The sequence below is a fragment of the Protopterus annectens genome, chromosome 5.part0, assembly GCF_019279795.1.
Source record: "Protopterus annectens isolate FY-2018-M chromosome 5.part0, PAN1.0, whole genome shotgun sequence".
NCBI lineage: Eukaryota > Metazoa > Chordata > Ceratodontiformes > Protopteridae > Protopterus > Protopterus annectens.
The window spans coordinates 772,041,854-772,059,899 of record NC_056735.1 but is presented as its reverse complement, the minus strand read 5'-3'; the positions used below and the strand labels follow the sequence as shown (position 1 = coordinate 772,059,899).

The window sequence follows — 18,046 nt, the reverse complement described above, 5'->3', positions numbered from 1 at the left end:
GGGGGGGGGGGGTCATGCAAGAGAAAATGTTTATAAACAGTCTGCAGGACACACCAAGTTCTTATTTTCTACAAACATGCAGCTGCAGAACTGAATTCTGTAAAGGGCTCAACTGTCCAGCTTGACTGAGGTGCATGAATAGGTTATTACTTATGATGCTAGTAATCTGAAGCACACAGATTAAATGGATTTCAGCAATACTTTATCACCTTTTGGTAAGGAAATTAAATGTTGTGCAACAGGACTCGAATTTGTCTAATAGCCATGTCATTATTTTATAATGAGCAATGCAGACTATCTTGTCTTTGAGACAGTGGGTCAGCTCTTTCCATTTACACAGATATTAAAAGAGCCATGAGAGTTTACCACAATTTGTTCACAAAGGTACAGTGGACTGGTAAAAGGCATACTTCCATTTAAACTAGTATGTCTTCTGGGAGTTACTGCGAAAAGACAGACTCCCAAGACTCCTCCTTTATGAGTTTCAGCGTCTGTGTTTCAGGAGAAAGTATTATAACCATATTCAGAGCACAATATTTCAGCAAGGCTGTGTTTCATATACACTCTATGGTATGATTTTCATGTACAGAATATCAAGGTTTAGCCAAAATCTGACGACTATCCCACTTGGGATCATGAGGGTCATACTTTCATTGTATGCAGACAAAGCTCCTCTTTAGCTTTCAATGACTTTAATGCCCCCTGCGCCCTGGAGTAGGTGGTATAACAATCAACACCTCTAAATCAGAGGTCACTGCTCTCTTATCTAAAACTGTGGATTTTTCTCTGTGTGTGGAGACAGGGGATGTAACTATGTCAAGTAGCAGAATTTAAGTGTTGTGTGTTATTCACAAGTAGGGACAGCCATGGTGGTACAGTGATTAGCATTGCTGCCTCACAGCAAGAGGTTCTCCAGTTCGATCCTCGGCTGGGGTGCCTTCTGTGCAGAGTCTGCATGTCCTCCCTGTGGTCATGTGGGTTTCCTCCGGGTGCTCCAGTTTCCTCCCACATCCCAAAGACATGCTGTAGGTGGAATGGACACTAAATTGGCCCTAGGCGTGAGTGTGTGCATGTGTGTGCCTTCTGTGGAAGGTTGGGTGCTGGGCTGGCAACTCAACACCGTAAAACTCCACTGCCAATCACAAGGGACAGGTGATACACTATGGCGACCCCTAACCAGGAAAAGCTGAAAGAAGAAGAAAGTGTTATTCACAAGTAGAGTTAGAAAGAATGAGTAGAAAGTTTCAGAACTGCAGGCATTTTATCAGACTATGGGGCAACAACACATGCTAACTGGTAACACAAAACTGTTCGTTTACAGACCTGATTATAATCATTCTCAACAAAGGTCATACAAAGGTCATAATCATGGACTAGTCACTGAAGCAATGAGATACTGGAGGAAAAATATTGCAAAATGAGCTTTCTGTGCATGGTAGCTTGGAAAATTCTCAGTGATAAACATGTTAGAGGACCTTGAAGTACACAGCTTGTTGTACCTTGGATTAAGAGGACTGCTCTAGGTAGGCCCTACACATGCTAGTCAGATTATACCTTCAGTTTTCCTGGGAATGTTTAAGGATTATATAGAATGAGCTACAGAATATTGCAGGAGATAGGGAAGTTTACTTTACCTCCTCATCTTGTTACCATTTAAGTCCTTACCAGGATAATAGTTTAGAAAATGGATTAAAGATAAAATTATGGCATATCTACAGGAAATAAAGAAAAGTAAACATATTGAGGAAGGGCCTGTACCCTCTCCCCACAAGCTGAAACAAGCAGCACAATATTTCATGGGTAACAAATATTAAAAAGATTCCAGAAGCATAGCTAGGGTAATAGACCAGAGAAACATTATGGTCACTGTCCCAATATATAGGACTCTATTGTTTCCATATCTGGATTACCACATCCAGGATTTGAAACAACATGGCAAACAGATGTTTGGCAGTTATGTAGTGAGTAACAAAGATTCACAAATACAGAAAATAAAACAGAAAGACAAGTTCATGAGAAAGTACTCAGCAAGTTTGCTGTTAAACAAATTACAAAAGATAACCTAAATAAGAAATTGTCTAATGAATACTTTCACACTGATATGAAATAGCAGTAAAGTAGAAAATGGTGCAGGCATTTCACTTTGAAGGTCTGACTTCAAGCATGAATTAAGAAAATGCTATTGAGAAAAGTCTGGTCTCTGGAAGTTTTCCCGTGGGAATGGGCAATTGCAGAGTATATGTGAGCCTCAAAAGTGCACATCTAAGGAGGAAAAGGGGTTTTTTTTTTTTAATGATGAGGTGTAATCACATGTCAGACTGAGAAAAAAAAAACAAGAGTTAAAAACAAATTGGCATCATGAAGACACTGGGTGAATAGCAAATAAGTGTAGATACCTCCTACCTTTGTGGAATCCCTCTCTGCTCCTGAAAACAGCTTGCTTGCTCCGATTTTAATGGCAATACCTTCTTCCTGGACACAACACGGCATCTCTGCTGGCACCCATCTAGAATTCAAATTTCACGCGCGAATGCGGAAGATAAAGACGTAAACCATCCGCACGTATGGAAAAGACGAAAACAGGTCACAAGCACCTCCATTTGTACGACCGGATGCATAGGGAGTTCTTAAAGAAGAACGCCCTTAATTTACTTCTAATTAAAAAAAAAAATTAATCTCCTAGCCAGCCGATTCCAGGGGGATGCAAGTGCACCCCCTTGCACCTGCCTTGCACCTGCCTGCAGGCACCCTTGATTGTGTGCATGTAGTGCAGCTAAATTAATTCATATTAATTCCTCCATTTGTTGTACTGATTTTTTTTTTGTGGTTTTATTGTCACAGGCAAATGAATTAACATATCCTCACATTCACTGCTAATGACAGTATTTTGGTGTGGTGCAGAAACATTTTCTGCCAGTTAAAGACACTTTTACTCTGTACCTAAGTCTCAGCCTCAATTGCTTAAAGTTTCAAATGCACATCATAACTTCTTTATCACTGAATACCTTACTTTCACTAAGAACAAATGGAAGATTCACTGTTATTTCTGCTCCTAAAAATTATATTTAGCTCAAGTAGAGACCAGTTATTAAAGTTGCAAAACAAACAGTATTTTACAGGACAAACATACATTTGATGAACATCTTTTTACAGTTCTATACTAATACGTGAAGAAGCTACAAATCATGTGTTAAGTATTACAAAAACATTTTAGTGCTTACGACATCCTAAAAATCAGTACTAATGAATACCTACAAATTCCTTTGCACCAATAACACTTTTCACTATTCTGGCAGACTGGTTAAATTACTAACAGGAGTAACGAACATCCAAGCAACTGCAATCGCCATCTATAAGGCACCTGCCTGTCAAAAGATAAGACCCCTTATACCATAGCCATGATAACACGTGAGATGACAAATCTCCAAAAGGACAGTGAGGCATTTTGAAGTTGACACCACGATATGCAAAGACGAATTGTAAATGTCCCACATTCTGCACTTTTAATAATGCGGAAGAAGCCAGATTACTTTCTAGACCTGTAAAGGGAACTTTACTGCTGATATGAGATGGTAACTGCTCGGGCTCAGGAAAGTGCACATTTTTGGTGCTACTTATAATGGTATAGAATAGAGAGGTATTTTTTGTTGGTTTTACCTGTTCATTGTAACCTTCTTCTGAATCATCAAATCAACTTCGTCTTTAGCTTTCTTTAACAGAGTTTGTTTATTTTCAAACTCAGATGATTTCATGTAGTTTTCTATACCCTGGTACTGAGCATCTGAGAATCGTGCCAATGACAGAAACGCTTTCATTCTGGCACTTTTGAGTTCTTCGCTGTTTGTGCTGCTGTGACTTTCTGCAACTTCTGCTGCCTGAGATCAAGAACAAAGGTAACTGTATTAGAACACTTTTAAGAACAAAAATATTTGCTAGTTAGACACCATTCAAATTTACATAAACAGTCTCATACACTGGAAGCAAAAGGAAAAAAAGTTCTATATCTGTTGTACTTTTATAAAGGACAAGAACAACACCCTGTAAAAAAAAGCCAAAGCTCTGCGATTACAAAAACAACAATAAATCTAAATAAACTTTACTGAGCCTATACTCAGCAGTCAGTTTTTTAATACAAATACAGATAGTAACTGAAACTGGTTTGTATGTGACAGATATCTCTGATGTTCTCTGAATGTTATAAAAGTGGACACAATGTCACAAGACTGATACAAACATGAGGCAGAGGTGGAAGAGCAACAAAAGCATCCATTACCGAGGATCCGCAACACCTAGAAAAGGTGACTGCTTTCATTTGTATTAAAGACTCTTCAGACCTTAAATGTAATGGGATCACCAGGGTAAGAACAAATGTAGAATCCGATTAACATTAAAAAAAAAAAAAAAGTCGTCAATGGTGAGTCCAAAAGTCTGTTGTAGCTGTTATGTAAATGAATATTAATAGGAAAAGTAACGGATGGAACTTGTACTGTGGTTGTGGGTTCTTAGAGCTGAAGTTAGAGAGCTTAATTTGACCCTTTACTTTGAAACACTTACACAGGTCCTGCGGTTTCTGTCCTTGTAAGATGATTTTTTTTCTTCTTTTGTTTGGACTGATCCTATTATTTGTTTTGTTATTTTCTTCTGAAGCAGGCTGCTATCCCTATGTTGAAAAGGGGCTTGCCTTGTAAGGTGCCGGGGGGGTAAGATGAGGATGTTTGTAAGCATATATACCTTAGGAGGATGGGTTAGGCTAGGCTGTCACCAGAATCTACCTAGTGAGGAGGATATTAACAGAGTATGGGGAACTGAAAGATTTCCTGGTGAAAGATAATATAATTTATAAATTTGCTTCCATTGTTACAGTCTGTATCACACACTGCTTTAGCAGCCAACTTACCTAACAACTGGGCAAATTGCCTACCTGTACTTTAGCATCTAAGTAAGTTGTGCACATCAACTTAGTAAAAGGTGTACAAGTCTTTTCTACTGTTCTTTGCTGGAGCATAGGTATATTTACTGTTTTGTAAGTTTTCTTTTGCAGCATATATTTCAATGTAATAACACAACTTTGATGTAACTATTTGTAGCAATCTGCACTTAACTTTAAGTGATATTTTTGCATGTAATATATTCATTGTTTCTAATTGTCCTTGCCCCACTGTCCCAGGTAATGGCTGAAAACAGTCATCAGGCCAGTTCACTTATCTGTTTAAGAAAGTAGGCAGGCATAAATAAATATATATGTATAAAAGAAATATAAAAATAAATCACCAAAAAATCATACAGCTCTTAATTACATGCAATAACTATAATCAACACCTATTCAGGACTTTCATGAAAGCTGCAAGATAAGCAACAGGCTTACAATTTAGTTCATTTCAAGTAATATGGAATTTTCAATAGGAATACCAAAGAATATCCACTTACTATTTTAACTGTTAATGAAATGTAGTGGAAATAGATCTAAGATCGTCACAATATAAATATTACAAATAAATAATCAAAGTAAATACTTAGTTCTATTGTTTTAGTTTATTTTGTCAAATGCAGAATACAAAACCTAATACTAAGTTGATGGAAGAAGAACATTTGTAAACCACAGTATGAAGTTATATGTTGTCTATCTTCTTATAAGCCTTCTTACTGCAAACCTGAACAAACAAAAACAGTAATCCAAAAAGGATAACACAGCATGGCAAAAGAATGTTCAAATATTCTGATGTCCACTCCAATGGAATGAAAAAGGCATAGCTACAATTTGAAAATTAATAATACTAATTTTATTACTATAAAGTTCAAACTTTGAATAGGTATTTAGCAGGATTTTTAAGAGTACGTATAAAGAATAACCAGTGGTTAGGATCAAGTCACTGTCTACTAACTATCCCTTAGATATAACTTAAAAAGTCCATAGACTGTGTTTTACTGAAGGTCAATTTCAAATAGTGCCTACATCTAACCACTACTATTAAAATGAAACATTAAACAAATAAACTAATTATAAACATAAAGACACATCTAAGCCTCATATACAAGGTCAAAAACGTAATTCTTGATAGAACACTGGAGGCCATCAAGCATCAGGATCAACCTAAGCCACTACGGTTAAGAGCCTCCAAAGAAACATCCCCTAATACACAAAGGAACATATCCCTGATAAATCTAGCTGAACACTTGGAACATCCAATAATCCATGGTTGGATGATCAAAAAGCTTAAAGGTTCCCTAAGTCATGAGGGTACCAACTTAGGAAGGGCAAGACAAACAAGAGTGATGATTTTATAGGTGAAGTAAGACAGAAGAGGTAACCCATGCTATTACCAGAACACTTATATAACTTGGTATCTAAACACCATGGTAAGTAGAGAGAGAGAGAGAGCAGGCTTCTGCACCAGTTACAGCAGTCAAGCTTAATATTTGGTAGCCTCAGGTAAAGGGCACTTCAGTAATTCAGACATGAAGAAATCAGAGTATGCACAACAAAGGTAAGTCAACTGACAGCATTAGGTGCTTAATCAGGGAGATATTTATCAGATAACAGCAATAGGATCCTACAGTGGCAGAAACCTGGCCCTTAAGGGTAAGCAGTTTGTGAAATATCACAACTAAATTACACCACTTTGACACAAATTCCACCTTGTCACCACTGCAAGTAATACTTGGTGAATAAACTAAAACAGAGGAATTACAAATGGCGGCATGCCTGGTCAAAGCAATCATTCTACTGATGTTGAGTTTAAACCAATTTACTGTGGATGCATTCACATAGTCTTGAGGAAATGAGAGGCAAAGCCACAGGTCATCAGCATAAGAATGGGATTTTAATCCTCTGCTTTGAATATTATCCCCCAGAAATGTAGCAAGGTCGGGGCAAAGGGGGAAGCTGCCCTGGCACAAGGTGTTAGGAGGCACAATCAGGAAGTGGAGGTCCTGCATTCTTTTTCTGTATTGGCATTTCTGAATGCTGGTAAAGAAAAGCATTTAAGCATTTTCCATGTAGTAAGCTGTAGCAAGTGGCTTGCTGCAGTTTAAAAGTAGAAGCCGTCCTTTTTTTATTTTTGCTCTTCAAATGAAGAACTGTGGTGGTGGGAAGTAATGAATGGATATGGCACCGAGCACCAGATTAGGGCAGAAGTTCTTTTTATTCTTCACCTGAAGAGCTGAGGGAGCACAGAGCTAGATCAGGGACCAGTACAGGGTGTTAGCTGAGCCAGCTACAGCTCTGCTGTCCCTAGTGGCAGCACATCCATAAAAAACTATAACAGACCCAGGATAGAACCCTGCAATACCCAAATGTCAGAAGAAAAAGGGAAAGAGGTTGTACTGAATTAAGGTCAAAGACCATTTATATGCAGCTTCTCTATTTCCAGCACATGTACTGCTTCCAAACCAAGAGCCTAATGACTTTTTAAATGCAGCATGTGCAGCACAGCATCTTACATTTAGATGTAGCCTATTCCAAGAGCTCACTAATGTGTGTGTTATAAATTTGGCCTGGCAGCAGTTTTTCATTTTGGAATCAAGAATGTATAATCTTTTCCTCTTGGTGATTACAACATGGTAACATTTCAATATTTAATAACGCAAATTCTTCATCATGTAGTGAATGATATGCTAAACATAACCTTCCACATGACCACCGATAAGTTAGGGAATAAAACTTAAGCCTCTTCAAACATTCTTCATAACAAATTTCGGCATTCAGTAATAGGTTTAATGAACCTCATTTGAATATTTTACAGTAATGTTAGATCTCCTCTGGAATATGACCATAATAAGGAGTTATACTGAATAATGTTTTATAAATAAACTAGAACCTTTCCTGATATAATGCTAACAATACTTTAATAACAGTCAAATACTCGTATTACTTTTAACCTGACTGCACAAGCATTAAAAGTCTAGACTGTGTGTTATGCAGATACCTAAATTATACTCAAAACTCTTATTAATAATATCTGTACCCAAGTCAGACTTGTGTACAGGATTGAATGGACCGAAGTCCAAAACATTACATTTTTCAGTATTTACAAACAAACCATTATCCTGCAACAATCTGCACATCTAATATAGTCAGTGGCACTAAAAATGTACCTACTTTATATTAATCTGCATATGTGTTCATCCAGTATGTGTTGTGAGAATGGAAAAAAGAAAATACAAAACTGAAGAGTAATGGACCTAATACCGACCCCTGGGGGACAAGACAATCAATTTCTGACCAACTGTAAAAGAGACCATTCAATTTAATGTGTTGCTTCCTCTTATTCAGCCAACCCATTACCCAATTAATAACATATGGCTTAACATTGTGTGGTTAAGGAGTTGATTAAAACCATGTGTAGGATACTCTTGGAAACTTTTGATAAGTCCAAACAGACCACTCCAACACCGACACCATGGTTCTAGACTTCACTAACATTATCATAAAACTGGATAAGATTAGTAAAAAAACTATGCCGTTTGGTATCTATCAATTCATTTATTTTCCCTCATATATAATGACTGATGAGCATTTTTTAAAACACTTTCTTAATGCTGATGCTAGACTGATGGATTCATAATTGGTGGTGACATCGCAAGATACTTGTTTATACAAAAACACTATATTGACAAGCTTCCGGATATCAGGAACAAGAGCGTTTTTTAACAGTAGATTAAATAACAGATGGTGGTTTAATTAATTGATCTTTTATATTATATATGAAGCAAATGAAAGTTATGTACTTGCCATAATGCCAGATCTGTGTTGTCGTCTTCTGTACTCTTCAACTGAAAGGTTATCAGATCTGTATGGTCTAACACAAGCAGTTTTTATTCATTTTTATCAGAGGCTCAAGTTCCACCCCTGCCCATAATTCCTCTCCAACTCAGTATCTCAGATTGAGTTTACCTGCCTAACATTGGTAACTTCTCTAACAAGGGACAAATAAAAACAAGGGAAGATAATACTGACATTGACTAAGTAAAACAAGGCACTGGGATGGTCCAGTGTCTGACAGGGGAATGGAGGAAGGGAAAGTTGAGGATGGAAGAAGACCACATGGATCTAGTGTTATGGTAAGTATATAACTTTCGTATTCAAAGTTATTTCCATCCATTGTCAACTAATGAGACAGAGTCCCCAGCTAACAAAAACACTGGAAAGTCACATGGATGGACATTCTGGAGGAAGGTGGAGTCACATGAAGCTAGACATCTGGAATACAAATCCAGTTTGTAATGGGATATGAATGTATGCACAGTGGACCAAGTAGCTGCAGCACAAATATCATCAATAAGAACTCTGGAAAAGAAAGCTATGCTAGTTGCCACCACTCTCATCGAAAGAACTTTAGGGATGTATGGTAATGACAATCCTTTTGTTTTATAAACAAAGGAGATGCAGTCAGAGAGCCACCTGGAAAGGGTGAATTTAGAAACACCAATTCCCAATTTGACCAAACAGAAGGAAATAAAAAGTTGGTCCGTTTTCCTAAAGGCTTTAGTACGGTGTAGGCAAAATCTTAACTGACGGTGGACATCCAGCAAATGCAAAGTATACTCCCCTTCACTGGACAAATTAAGAAAGAAAACTGGCAGGTTAATGATCTGGATCAAAGTACAATCTGAGGACACCTTGGGAAGAAAGGTAGGGCTAGCTCGAACAGAGATACCCTATCTTTGTGGAATATCAAGTAAAGTGGTTTGCAGGAAAGATCTTGGAGTTCTGAAATCATATGGGCAGAAGTGATCGCTACTAGAAAAAAGTGTTTTCCAAGAAAGGAACTTCAGTTCTGCTGTAGTGGTGGATTCAAAGGGGTAACTTGGATAAATCTTGGGAGTGGAAAGGTAGCATTGTAAGGTAGAACAAGGCCCCTTAGAGAGGGCGAGGAGAAAGGTACCTTTCAGAAAGGCTTTGACTTCAATGAAGCAATAAGAGCACAATCCTCTCCTACATAAAAATTAGAGATGGCAGTCTGGAGGAACTCCAAGTAGAAATTATTTTCCATTTACTTCTGTAAACCTTACTGGTAGAAACTTTCTGATAGGACATTGAGACATGAAGAACAGAAGATGAAAACTTGGACATTTTGGCTAACATTAGAACTGAAGAAATCATGGAGTTAGTTTCACGGCTACAATGTCTGGATAAGGATTGCTGGATGAGTGAGAGATGAGGTCTGAAGAAGTTCAAGCACAAAAGGTGGGTGCATCAAGTGAAGCAACATAAAGGGGAATCATAACTGATGATGCCAAAAGTGGGCAATGAGGATCACAATTGCCTTGCATTGCATGGTTTTATGAAGAAACTTTGGTATGGGAGGAGTGAGTGGATAAGTGCATAGCAGACCTAGAAGACAAATGTGGACTACGGTGTCCCTCTGTGATACTTCCTCGTTGGGAATAAGGGCAAAGTAGCTGCTGCATTTCGAGTTGGAGATGTTGGGAAACAGACTGCAACACAACTGACCCCACTGGCAGAAGATGTGAGCAGCTATGATTTGATTGAGAGGCTACTCCTGAGGCAAAGACTAAACCTGCTGAGCTTGTCCTCTAAAATACTGGCTTTTCCCAGATGTGCGCTGCAAACAGAAAGAGCTAGGAAGACAATGTCTAATGTCAGACCCTCATGGCTTCTCGACATAATGGGTAAAAATACGTTCCCCTATGTTTGTTGATTTTCCAGGCTACTGATATGTTGTCTGGCTAAATCAAAACCACACAACTGGAGAAGGACTCTTGAAAGGCCTGGAGACTAGCCTCTGAAGAACTTCATGTGCCTTAGACTATCTTTCCCTCAAAATGCCCCCCCCCCACCCACCAGAACGGAAGCATCCATAGTCTCTGTGATCAGTGGAGAGTGGTAGAATAAAAGGAGTGACTTAGAGGCACTAGAAGCGAGTCCAGCAACCACTAAACATGTTACCTGCATACCTTCGTAAGACTAATGAGGAAATGCATGAGATGGAACCAGACACCACTGAAATTCGGGAGTCCACCATAATACTCATGTACAATATGGCATGAGGAATTTGAGTTACATAAGTTGCCATGCATGCCAGGAGATTAAGACTGCATCTACGTTGAGTTTTCTGAAAGGAAAAATACATTGAACCTTCCTGCTGAAGCACAATGATCCTCGACTCTGGGTGTCTGACTATTTGTAAGGTTGCATCCAGGAGACATCCTATGAATTCGATCATAAGTTCAGCCATTAGCCTGGAAATTTCAAAGCTGATCATAATCCCTTGCTGGGTGCATAGTTGAAACAAGGTGTCCCTGGCTTGAACTAGTAGATTCCAGGTGGCAGCAGTTATGAGCCAGTCATCTATGTATGGGAAAACTCGGAACCCATGCAGTCTGAGATGATATGAGACCACTGCCATGCATTTGGTGAACACCCAGGGTAGGGGGTGGGGGGGAGCTGTAGAGACACCAAAGAGCAGTGCCTTGAACTGAAAGTGACGGACCCCCAGCCAAAAGTGGAGGAACCTTCTTGACTGTCTATTATTTTGTGGTTGCAAGCATCCTGAAAGTCCACCAGGTACATCCAGTAGAAACAGGCAAGATGAACTGGACCATGATCATCTGGAATTTCATCTTTTTCATAAGCTGGTTCAGGTGGCTGAGGTCCAAGATAGTCATAAGAGGAACCTGGAGAGTTTCTTGGTCAAGTCCCTAGGAAAACGTTTTAAGTGGGCTAAGAAATTCAGCTTCCAAAATGTGAACACTGCTGAAGCATAAACCTGCTTTCCAAACCTGTCCAATGCCCTGGATTTCCTTTTAGAGGCATGGACACCAGAGCTCTCTTCTGACAGCTCTTTCTTTGTGGATGCTGCTACAACAATAGAGTCTAGCATGGGTCCCTTGCACCAGTGTGGCCGGTCTTAAGGGGAAACCAAAATCTTGCTTGGTTTTCAAGGGATTGGCTCCACCATGTAAAGTGTCTTCCAAGCCAGCCAAAAGACCAGGTCCACAGGTTTGTCAGCAGGAGGGACCACCAAGGAAGTAGATGGGCCATCTCCAAAGGCCTCAAGAAATACTGATTCCTCAAGAGATTTTAGAAGCAATTCACAATGAAACAAAGGGGAGATGTATGTATCACTCCCATATATGCAACAAAGTCTATAAAATTTAGGATATTTGTTGGGAAGTGATTGTATAGATATTTGTATACCATAACCAGACTCCAAAGCATTTTTCATCAGGTAGACTGCAAATGTTAGAGGTGTGACGGGGAAGAAACAGATAATTGGGAACATATTTTTTGGGACTGTAATGTGTTGACAGACTTTAGAAATTCCCTGCAGGCTACTCTAACAAAAATACTGGGTGAAAAAATTGGTGTAACTAAGGAAATCTTTTTTGAGCTATAATAGAGAATCAGAATTGCTTAGACACTGTAAGGCCTTGAGTTTAATTCTGGTGGCTGCCAAAATAAAATTCCTAGAAAATGAAAATCAAAGTCTAAACCAACTGTACTAGAAATAGTGAATATAGTAACAGAGATAAAATGACTGGAAGTGGGATCTTCAGAAGGCAGAAGCAAATTACATAGAAAAAAGGGAACTGTGGGAATAGTACATGCAAAATACTGCTTTGGAGGAGGAAAGAGGTTTAGGAGAAGGCAGGAATTGAATGAGCTTCATAATGTTTGACTGGCAATGAATGGATAAATTATATGCGATGTATAAAATTTGCAACTGAAAAAATGTTAATATGGTTTGCTTTCATTTATATAAATGCAGATCCCAGCAGATGTCAGGATGGATCCAAGTGTGGGAGAGATATCTCTTATCTAGACATGGAAAAGAACTAGTTCAAACTCCTTGAAAGTTGAAAATAAAACTAGTCCCAAAGTTGGGCCCGTGGAATCTGAAGAGCCGGACTAGGGCACTTGCTGAGACTCGATCTGTCTCGGCTCTGAGAAAGACACTGGAACCGAGCTACCCAGAGCAGAAGTGATGAGAGGAGGGGAAGGATCCAAGAGTCTCAGATTCGATCCTGACCCCCCCCCCCCCCCAGTTCCAGCTGTAACCTTTTAGCTCTGGGAACCATCGAGATCTGGCTCTGTGAAAGTCAAACAAATCAGAGATACTGTTGGAGCCAAAGATACCCATATTTTTGGCTCCAGCACCAGTATTTTCATGGAAACACTTGGATCCAATGGCAATAGACCAGAAGGTCAGCTCAGCGAAGGAAAAGCTAACAAAGGGATGGATGAGACAACCTTCAACTTAATCTAGGTCTTCAAAAACTTCCTTTTTTGTCCACATTAATCTGGACAAGCTTAAGAAAGAAGCTGCAGATGCCAGCCTACATGAATGATGAAAGGACCTCTCCTGGAGAAGAGGGGATCAAAGCTGGGGACTGATAGACTCCTGTAAGAGCACTGCCTCAGTTGCAGGAGGAGTAGATCACTTAATCTTGACAGGTTCCCAGGAGGAAATCAGATCCAAAGGCTTTAAAATTTATGATGCTGGACCCCAGGATTCCAATAGCTTGGGGGAGGTCTGTATTATATAACTGAAAAGTCAGTTCAGTGAATGGCACTTACATGGAATTTGCTCTTGTGGGGGGGCTGTGCCCCCCACCACACCCCACTAATTATATATACCAACTCCGAGATCGCATTACAGTGAGGAAAGAGCAAATTGTATGATCTTCACTATACCGCGATCTCACTATGAACAGTTCGCTGAAAGGCATTTTCGATGTAATTATATAATGTGGACCCTGGCTTGGGAGGCATATTAAGAAATTTCTTCTCATGGGACTTTTCAGAAGATTTTTTCTTAAATGGATTCTTCTTTTCATTGTCTTTATCTTTTGACTTATCTCCCTTACTTTTCACCTATTTTTTATTAGAGAGAAAGCTGCACTTTGAGCAGGTCAATTCCCCTCCTGTGGCTGGGAGAAGACATTTCAGAAGACAGCTCAGGCCCTGAAGGCTCAACATGAAAAACAGCCTTTGTCCAGGTGGGAAAGTCCCAAGCAGTATATTAACTTTAGTGTGGATCCAGGGAAGAGGGGGAACTTGTATCCGCAGGCACAGCATTTCTTAAAACCTGAAGCCTTGTTGGACAAGATAGGTGATAGAAAATTCACACAGTTAGAGAGAAAAAGGTTATACCAAGTGCAAACACCAGAAAATAATCCAATACAATCCCAGAAAGTCAATACAAATCTACTATAAAAGCCTAAGAATAAAAACCCTTAAAAAGGAGGAAACCTCAAGAAAACAATAGAAAAGGGATTAAAAGGTTCTCTTTTGGGGGAGGGGCGATAAGGCAGGAGAAATACCAAAAAAGCTCTGTTTTAAAAGACAGCTAAGTGAAGAAGGAAGGGAATAACAGCTAAGAATAACAGCTAAATGTGATGAAGCCCAAAGACTAGTACACAGAAACTCAAAAAACAAGGACTTGTCTGACCAAACAATGACGATTCAAGCACACTGGGTCAGGAATTACATCTGAAGCATTTTAAAGGAAAATGAAATCTGGGACACTGGGTCAACAGAGGGAAATTATAGGTAGGGGAGAAGGCAGAGCCTTGGCCCCAAATGTCTAAAACCTGCTTGCATCAGTGCAATGACAGCTAGAAGTTTTATAGCTATGCTAGCAGTACAAAAAATGTCATGTTATGCGCCCTTATTAGTAACAGCAGTGATTTAGTGGATATTCTGAACAATTATTTTACTGCATTATTATACAAGAAGACTTCACAAGTTGAATATTTAAATGGTATAAAAAACAGCTAGTTGCTTTTCGTATGCAAGAAATAACTGCAATTACTCATGTTTTATCACTCTCAAAATATATGTCCCATAATTGAAGAAGAAATGGTTAAAGAAGCAGCAAATATATACAGGATTAGCCTGGTAGTCAATAGTATGGCAAATGTAAGCTGCAAGTTGGAAATATATAATCTAAAGAACTGCATTTCCACAATATGTGGAAGTAAAAGCTTTTTATCAGAATGGCTACTTTGTCAATATTAACAAAGAAGATATATATATATATATATATATATATATATATATATATATATATATATATATGGCTTTACCTGTGCAGATAAAAAGCAAACTGTACTGAGTTATATTAAGAAGCAAATGGTGCAAACGACAATGTTAAAGGAGACATACTTCTACAGAAATGAGCATGTGAATTTGACAATAGAAGGATTTTAGGGTACACATTCAGGAGACTAGCAGACACAAAAGAAAAGGAAAGTAATAATACTGACTTGTTGGCAGTACTCCAGTGATAGAACAGGAAAAAAGGGAAAATACTGGTACATTTGTGGTAGCAAGGGAGAAGGATTGACACTGGCATGCACTTATACTCCACCTAAATCTACTGTTATGGACCTTAGAAAAATACTGAGGCATATAATCAACTTTCAGCAGAAGCAACTACTTATGAGTTGTGACTTGAATCTGAAGCACAATACTATGGATGAATGTGGATATAGAAGAAAAAATGAAAAAGTTTATATTTCTGAAGAAATACAGCAGACTATTTGGTATGGAAGACATGAATTCAATAGCATGAACTTAAAATGTACATATTATTCAACAAAATAGAGCAATTCAACTATACTGGATACATATTATATTTCACAGGAGTATGCGTACTAAATTCAAGGTTCATAGGTGTGTACTAGGCTAATGACCACAAGGGTCTATTTAAGCTTAGCCACGCATCTCAAATCTTTGATAAGTTCTGGTAGCCTAGGTAAGTGTAAGCAGGGACTTGGGAGATAAAACATTTACAAGCAGAGCCCTGGGAGGTAAACCATTTACAGGCTGCCTCAGTCCATTACAGACAGATGCCAAACACGGAATGAATTGCCTGTTCCCATCCAATTGCCCAAGTAACACTTGAATTGGGTTAGGGGAAGAACTCTGCTTCACATGGATAAAGAGCCTGCTCCACTGAAGGGGTGAGTCTATGAGATGCATACTGGTCTCTCCAGCAGGTCCTATTTATATCACAGGCAAGGTTTAAGTCTTTAAAAAAAGAAGTTATGTACTCACCATAACGTTAGACTTCATTCTTCTGCACATATGGGTATTCGGATCCGAGCCAGCAAAACTTTTACAAGCATTAGCTCCGAGCTCCAAGCTCCTCCCCTACCTGTAATACCTCACTTCCTCCTGACTAACCCCAGATCGAGTTTGCTGTCACTAACTAGCAACGTAACCCACAATCCAAACAGGATAAGACCTGAATAGTGAGGAGGGTGGAGGGAGGGAAGGTGCAGAACAATGAAGTCTTAACTACTCAGATGGAACGTTATGGTGAGTACATAACTTCTTTATCTGAAGTAGTTAACTTCATTCTTTCTGCACATATGGGACAGAGTCCCCAGCTACTAGTATTCCTGGGAGGCCCTTACGGAAGGATATTTCTGAGCACCGGGGAGCCAAAGGATGCTCTCCCTCTAGAAATCAAATCTAATTTTTAATGAGAGATAAATGTATGCGAATTGGCCCACGTGGCTGCCACACAGATATCGTCTAAAGGTACTTTTGACCAGAAAGCTGCAGAAGTGGCCACTGATCTAGTGGAATGAGCCTTCAGTAAGCCAGGAGGAGATAAGCCTTTGTCCTTCTATACTTGTTAAGTATATACTTATACTTAATAAGGATACTTTCGAAACTGCTTTGCCCAAACATGGTTTTGAAAATGAGACAAACAGTTGATCCGGCTATCAGTAGGGTTTAGTCCTATGAAGGTAAAAACTAAGCTGTCTATGGACGTCTAATAAATGGAGTCTATATTCGCCTTTATTTTGGAAATTTGGGAAGAAGACTGGCAAATTTATAGATTGGTTAATATTGGCTGCTGAGGACACCTTGGGAAGGAAGGAGGGGTTTATACACAGAGAAACCCTGTCCTTGTGAAAAATCAAATAGGGGGCATGGAGGATAAGGCCTGTAACTCTTTTAGCTGAGGTGATGGCAACCAGGAATGCCGTCTTCCAAGACAAGAATTTCATAGGGACTGAACCGTCAGGTTCGAAAGGCGGAGAGGTCAATGCTTGAAGGACTAAAGTCAGATCCCAGGGAGGAACTGTCTCTAACTGGAGGTCGCAAGAGAAAGGTGCCCTTCAGGAACGCTTTACACAATTTGGCAGAGGCCAGAGCAACCTTATTTTTGCCTACATGGAAATTAGAGATGGCAGCCAGTTGAACCTTGATGGTGGAAGAACTTGCGCCAGACTGAAAGAGACCAGCCAAAAAATCTAAAATGACTGGAATGGGGGCTGTAAAATGGTTCTGATTGCGTTGAGAGGCCCAAATGGAAAAACGCCTCCACTTGCTACTGTAGAGTTTCCTAGTGGAGGCTTTGAGAGATGCTACCAGAATGTTCCTAACAGGAGATGAAAGTTCCGGGAGTCCTGATGATCATGGGAACTGGAGCAGCCACGCCGTCAGCTTGAGACTGTCCAGGTTGGGCACGGACAAGCCTGACGGATGAGCAAGTAGATCCGGGCATGGATCTAGAGTCCATGGAGGAGCCAAAAGGTGAGACCATAGGAAGGGAAACCACACTTGGCGAGGCCAGAAGGGAGCTATGAGAATGACTTTGCACTGCAACTGGCAAGCTTTCTGAAGGAACTTCGGTATCAGAGGTAACGGGGATAAGCATAAAGTAAGCCGGGAAGCCAAGCATGGACTAGAGAGTCCTTTGGGACATCCCCTGGAAGGGGGATCAGAGCAAAGAAGTTGCTGCACTTCGTGTTGGAAGGAGACGCGAAGAGGTCGCAGCAAGGTTGACCCCATACAAGGAAGATTCTCTTCGCCACCGATGGATTTAGAGACCACTCGTAAGGCAGAAGGATTGCCCGGCTTAGACTGTCCGCTAAAATGTTGGAGCATCCCGGAATATGCGTTGCTATCAGAAACTTGTTGGTGGATATGGCCCACTCCCAAACTCTCATGGCCTAGCGACAGAGGGTAGGATTGGGTCCCTCCCTGCATGTTGATATACCAGACTACTGACATGTTGTCTGATTGAATGGCCACTGTCCCTGGAGGTAGGACAGGATGGAA

At 39.7% G+C, this 18,046-nt stretch overlaps 1 protein-coding gene across 3 annotated transcripts in view; it reads right to left on the bottom strand.

The window, feature by feature from the left end:
• ATM (ATM serine/threonine kinase) overlaps positions 1–18,046 on the bottom strand; it is a 3,174,581-nt gene that overhangs the window by 628,209 nt on the left and 2,528,326 nt on the right. For all 3 annotated transcript variants that reach the window (XM_044072618.1, XM_044072619.1, XM_044072620.1), the window contains one exon: positions 3,658–3,875. In XM_044072618.1, the coding sequence (XP_043928553.1) occupies positions 3,658–3,875 (218 nt within the window). The remainder of the gene's footprint in view (positions 1–3,657; positions 3,876–18,046) is intronic.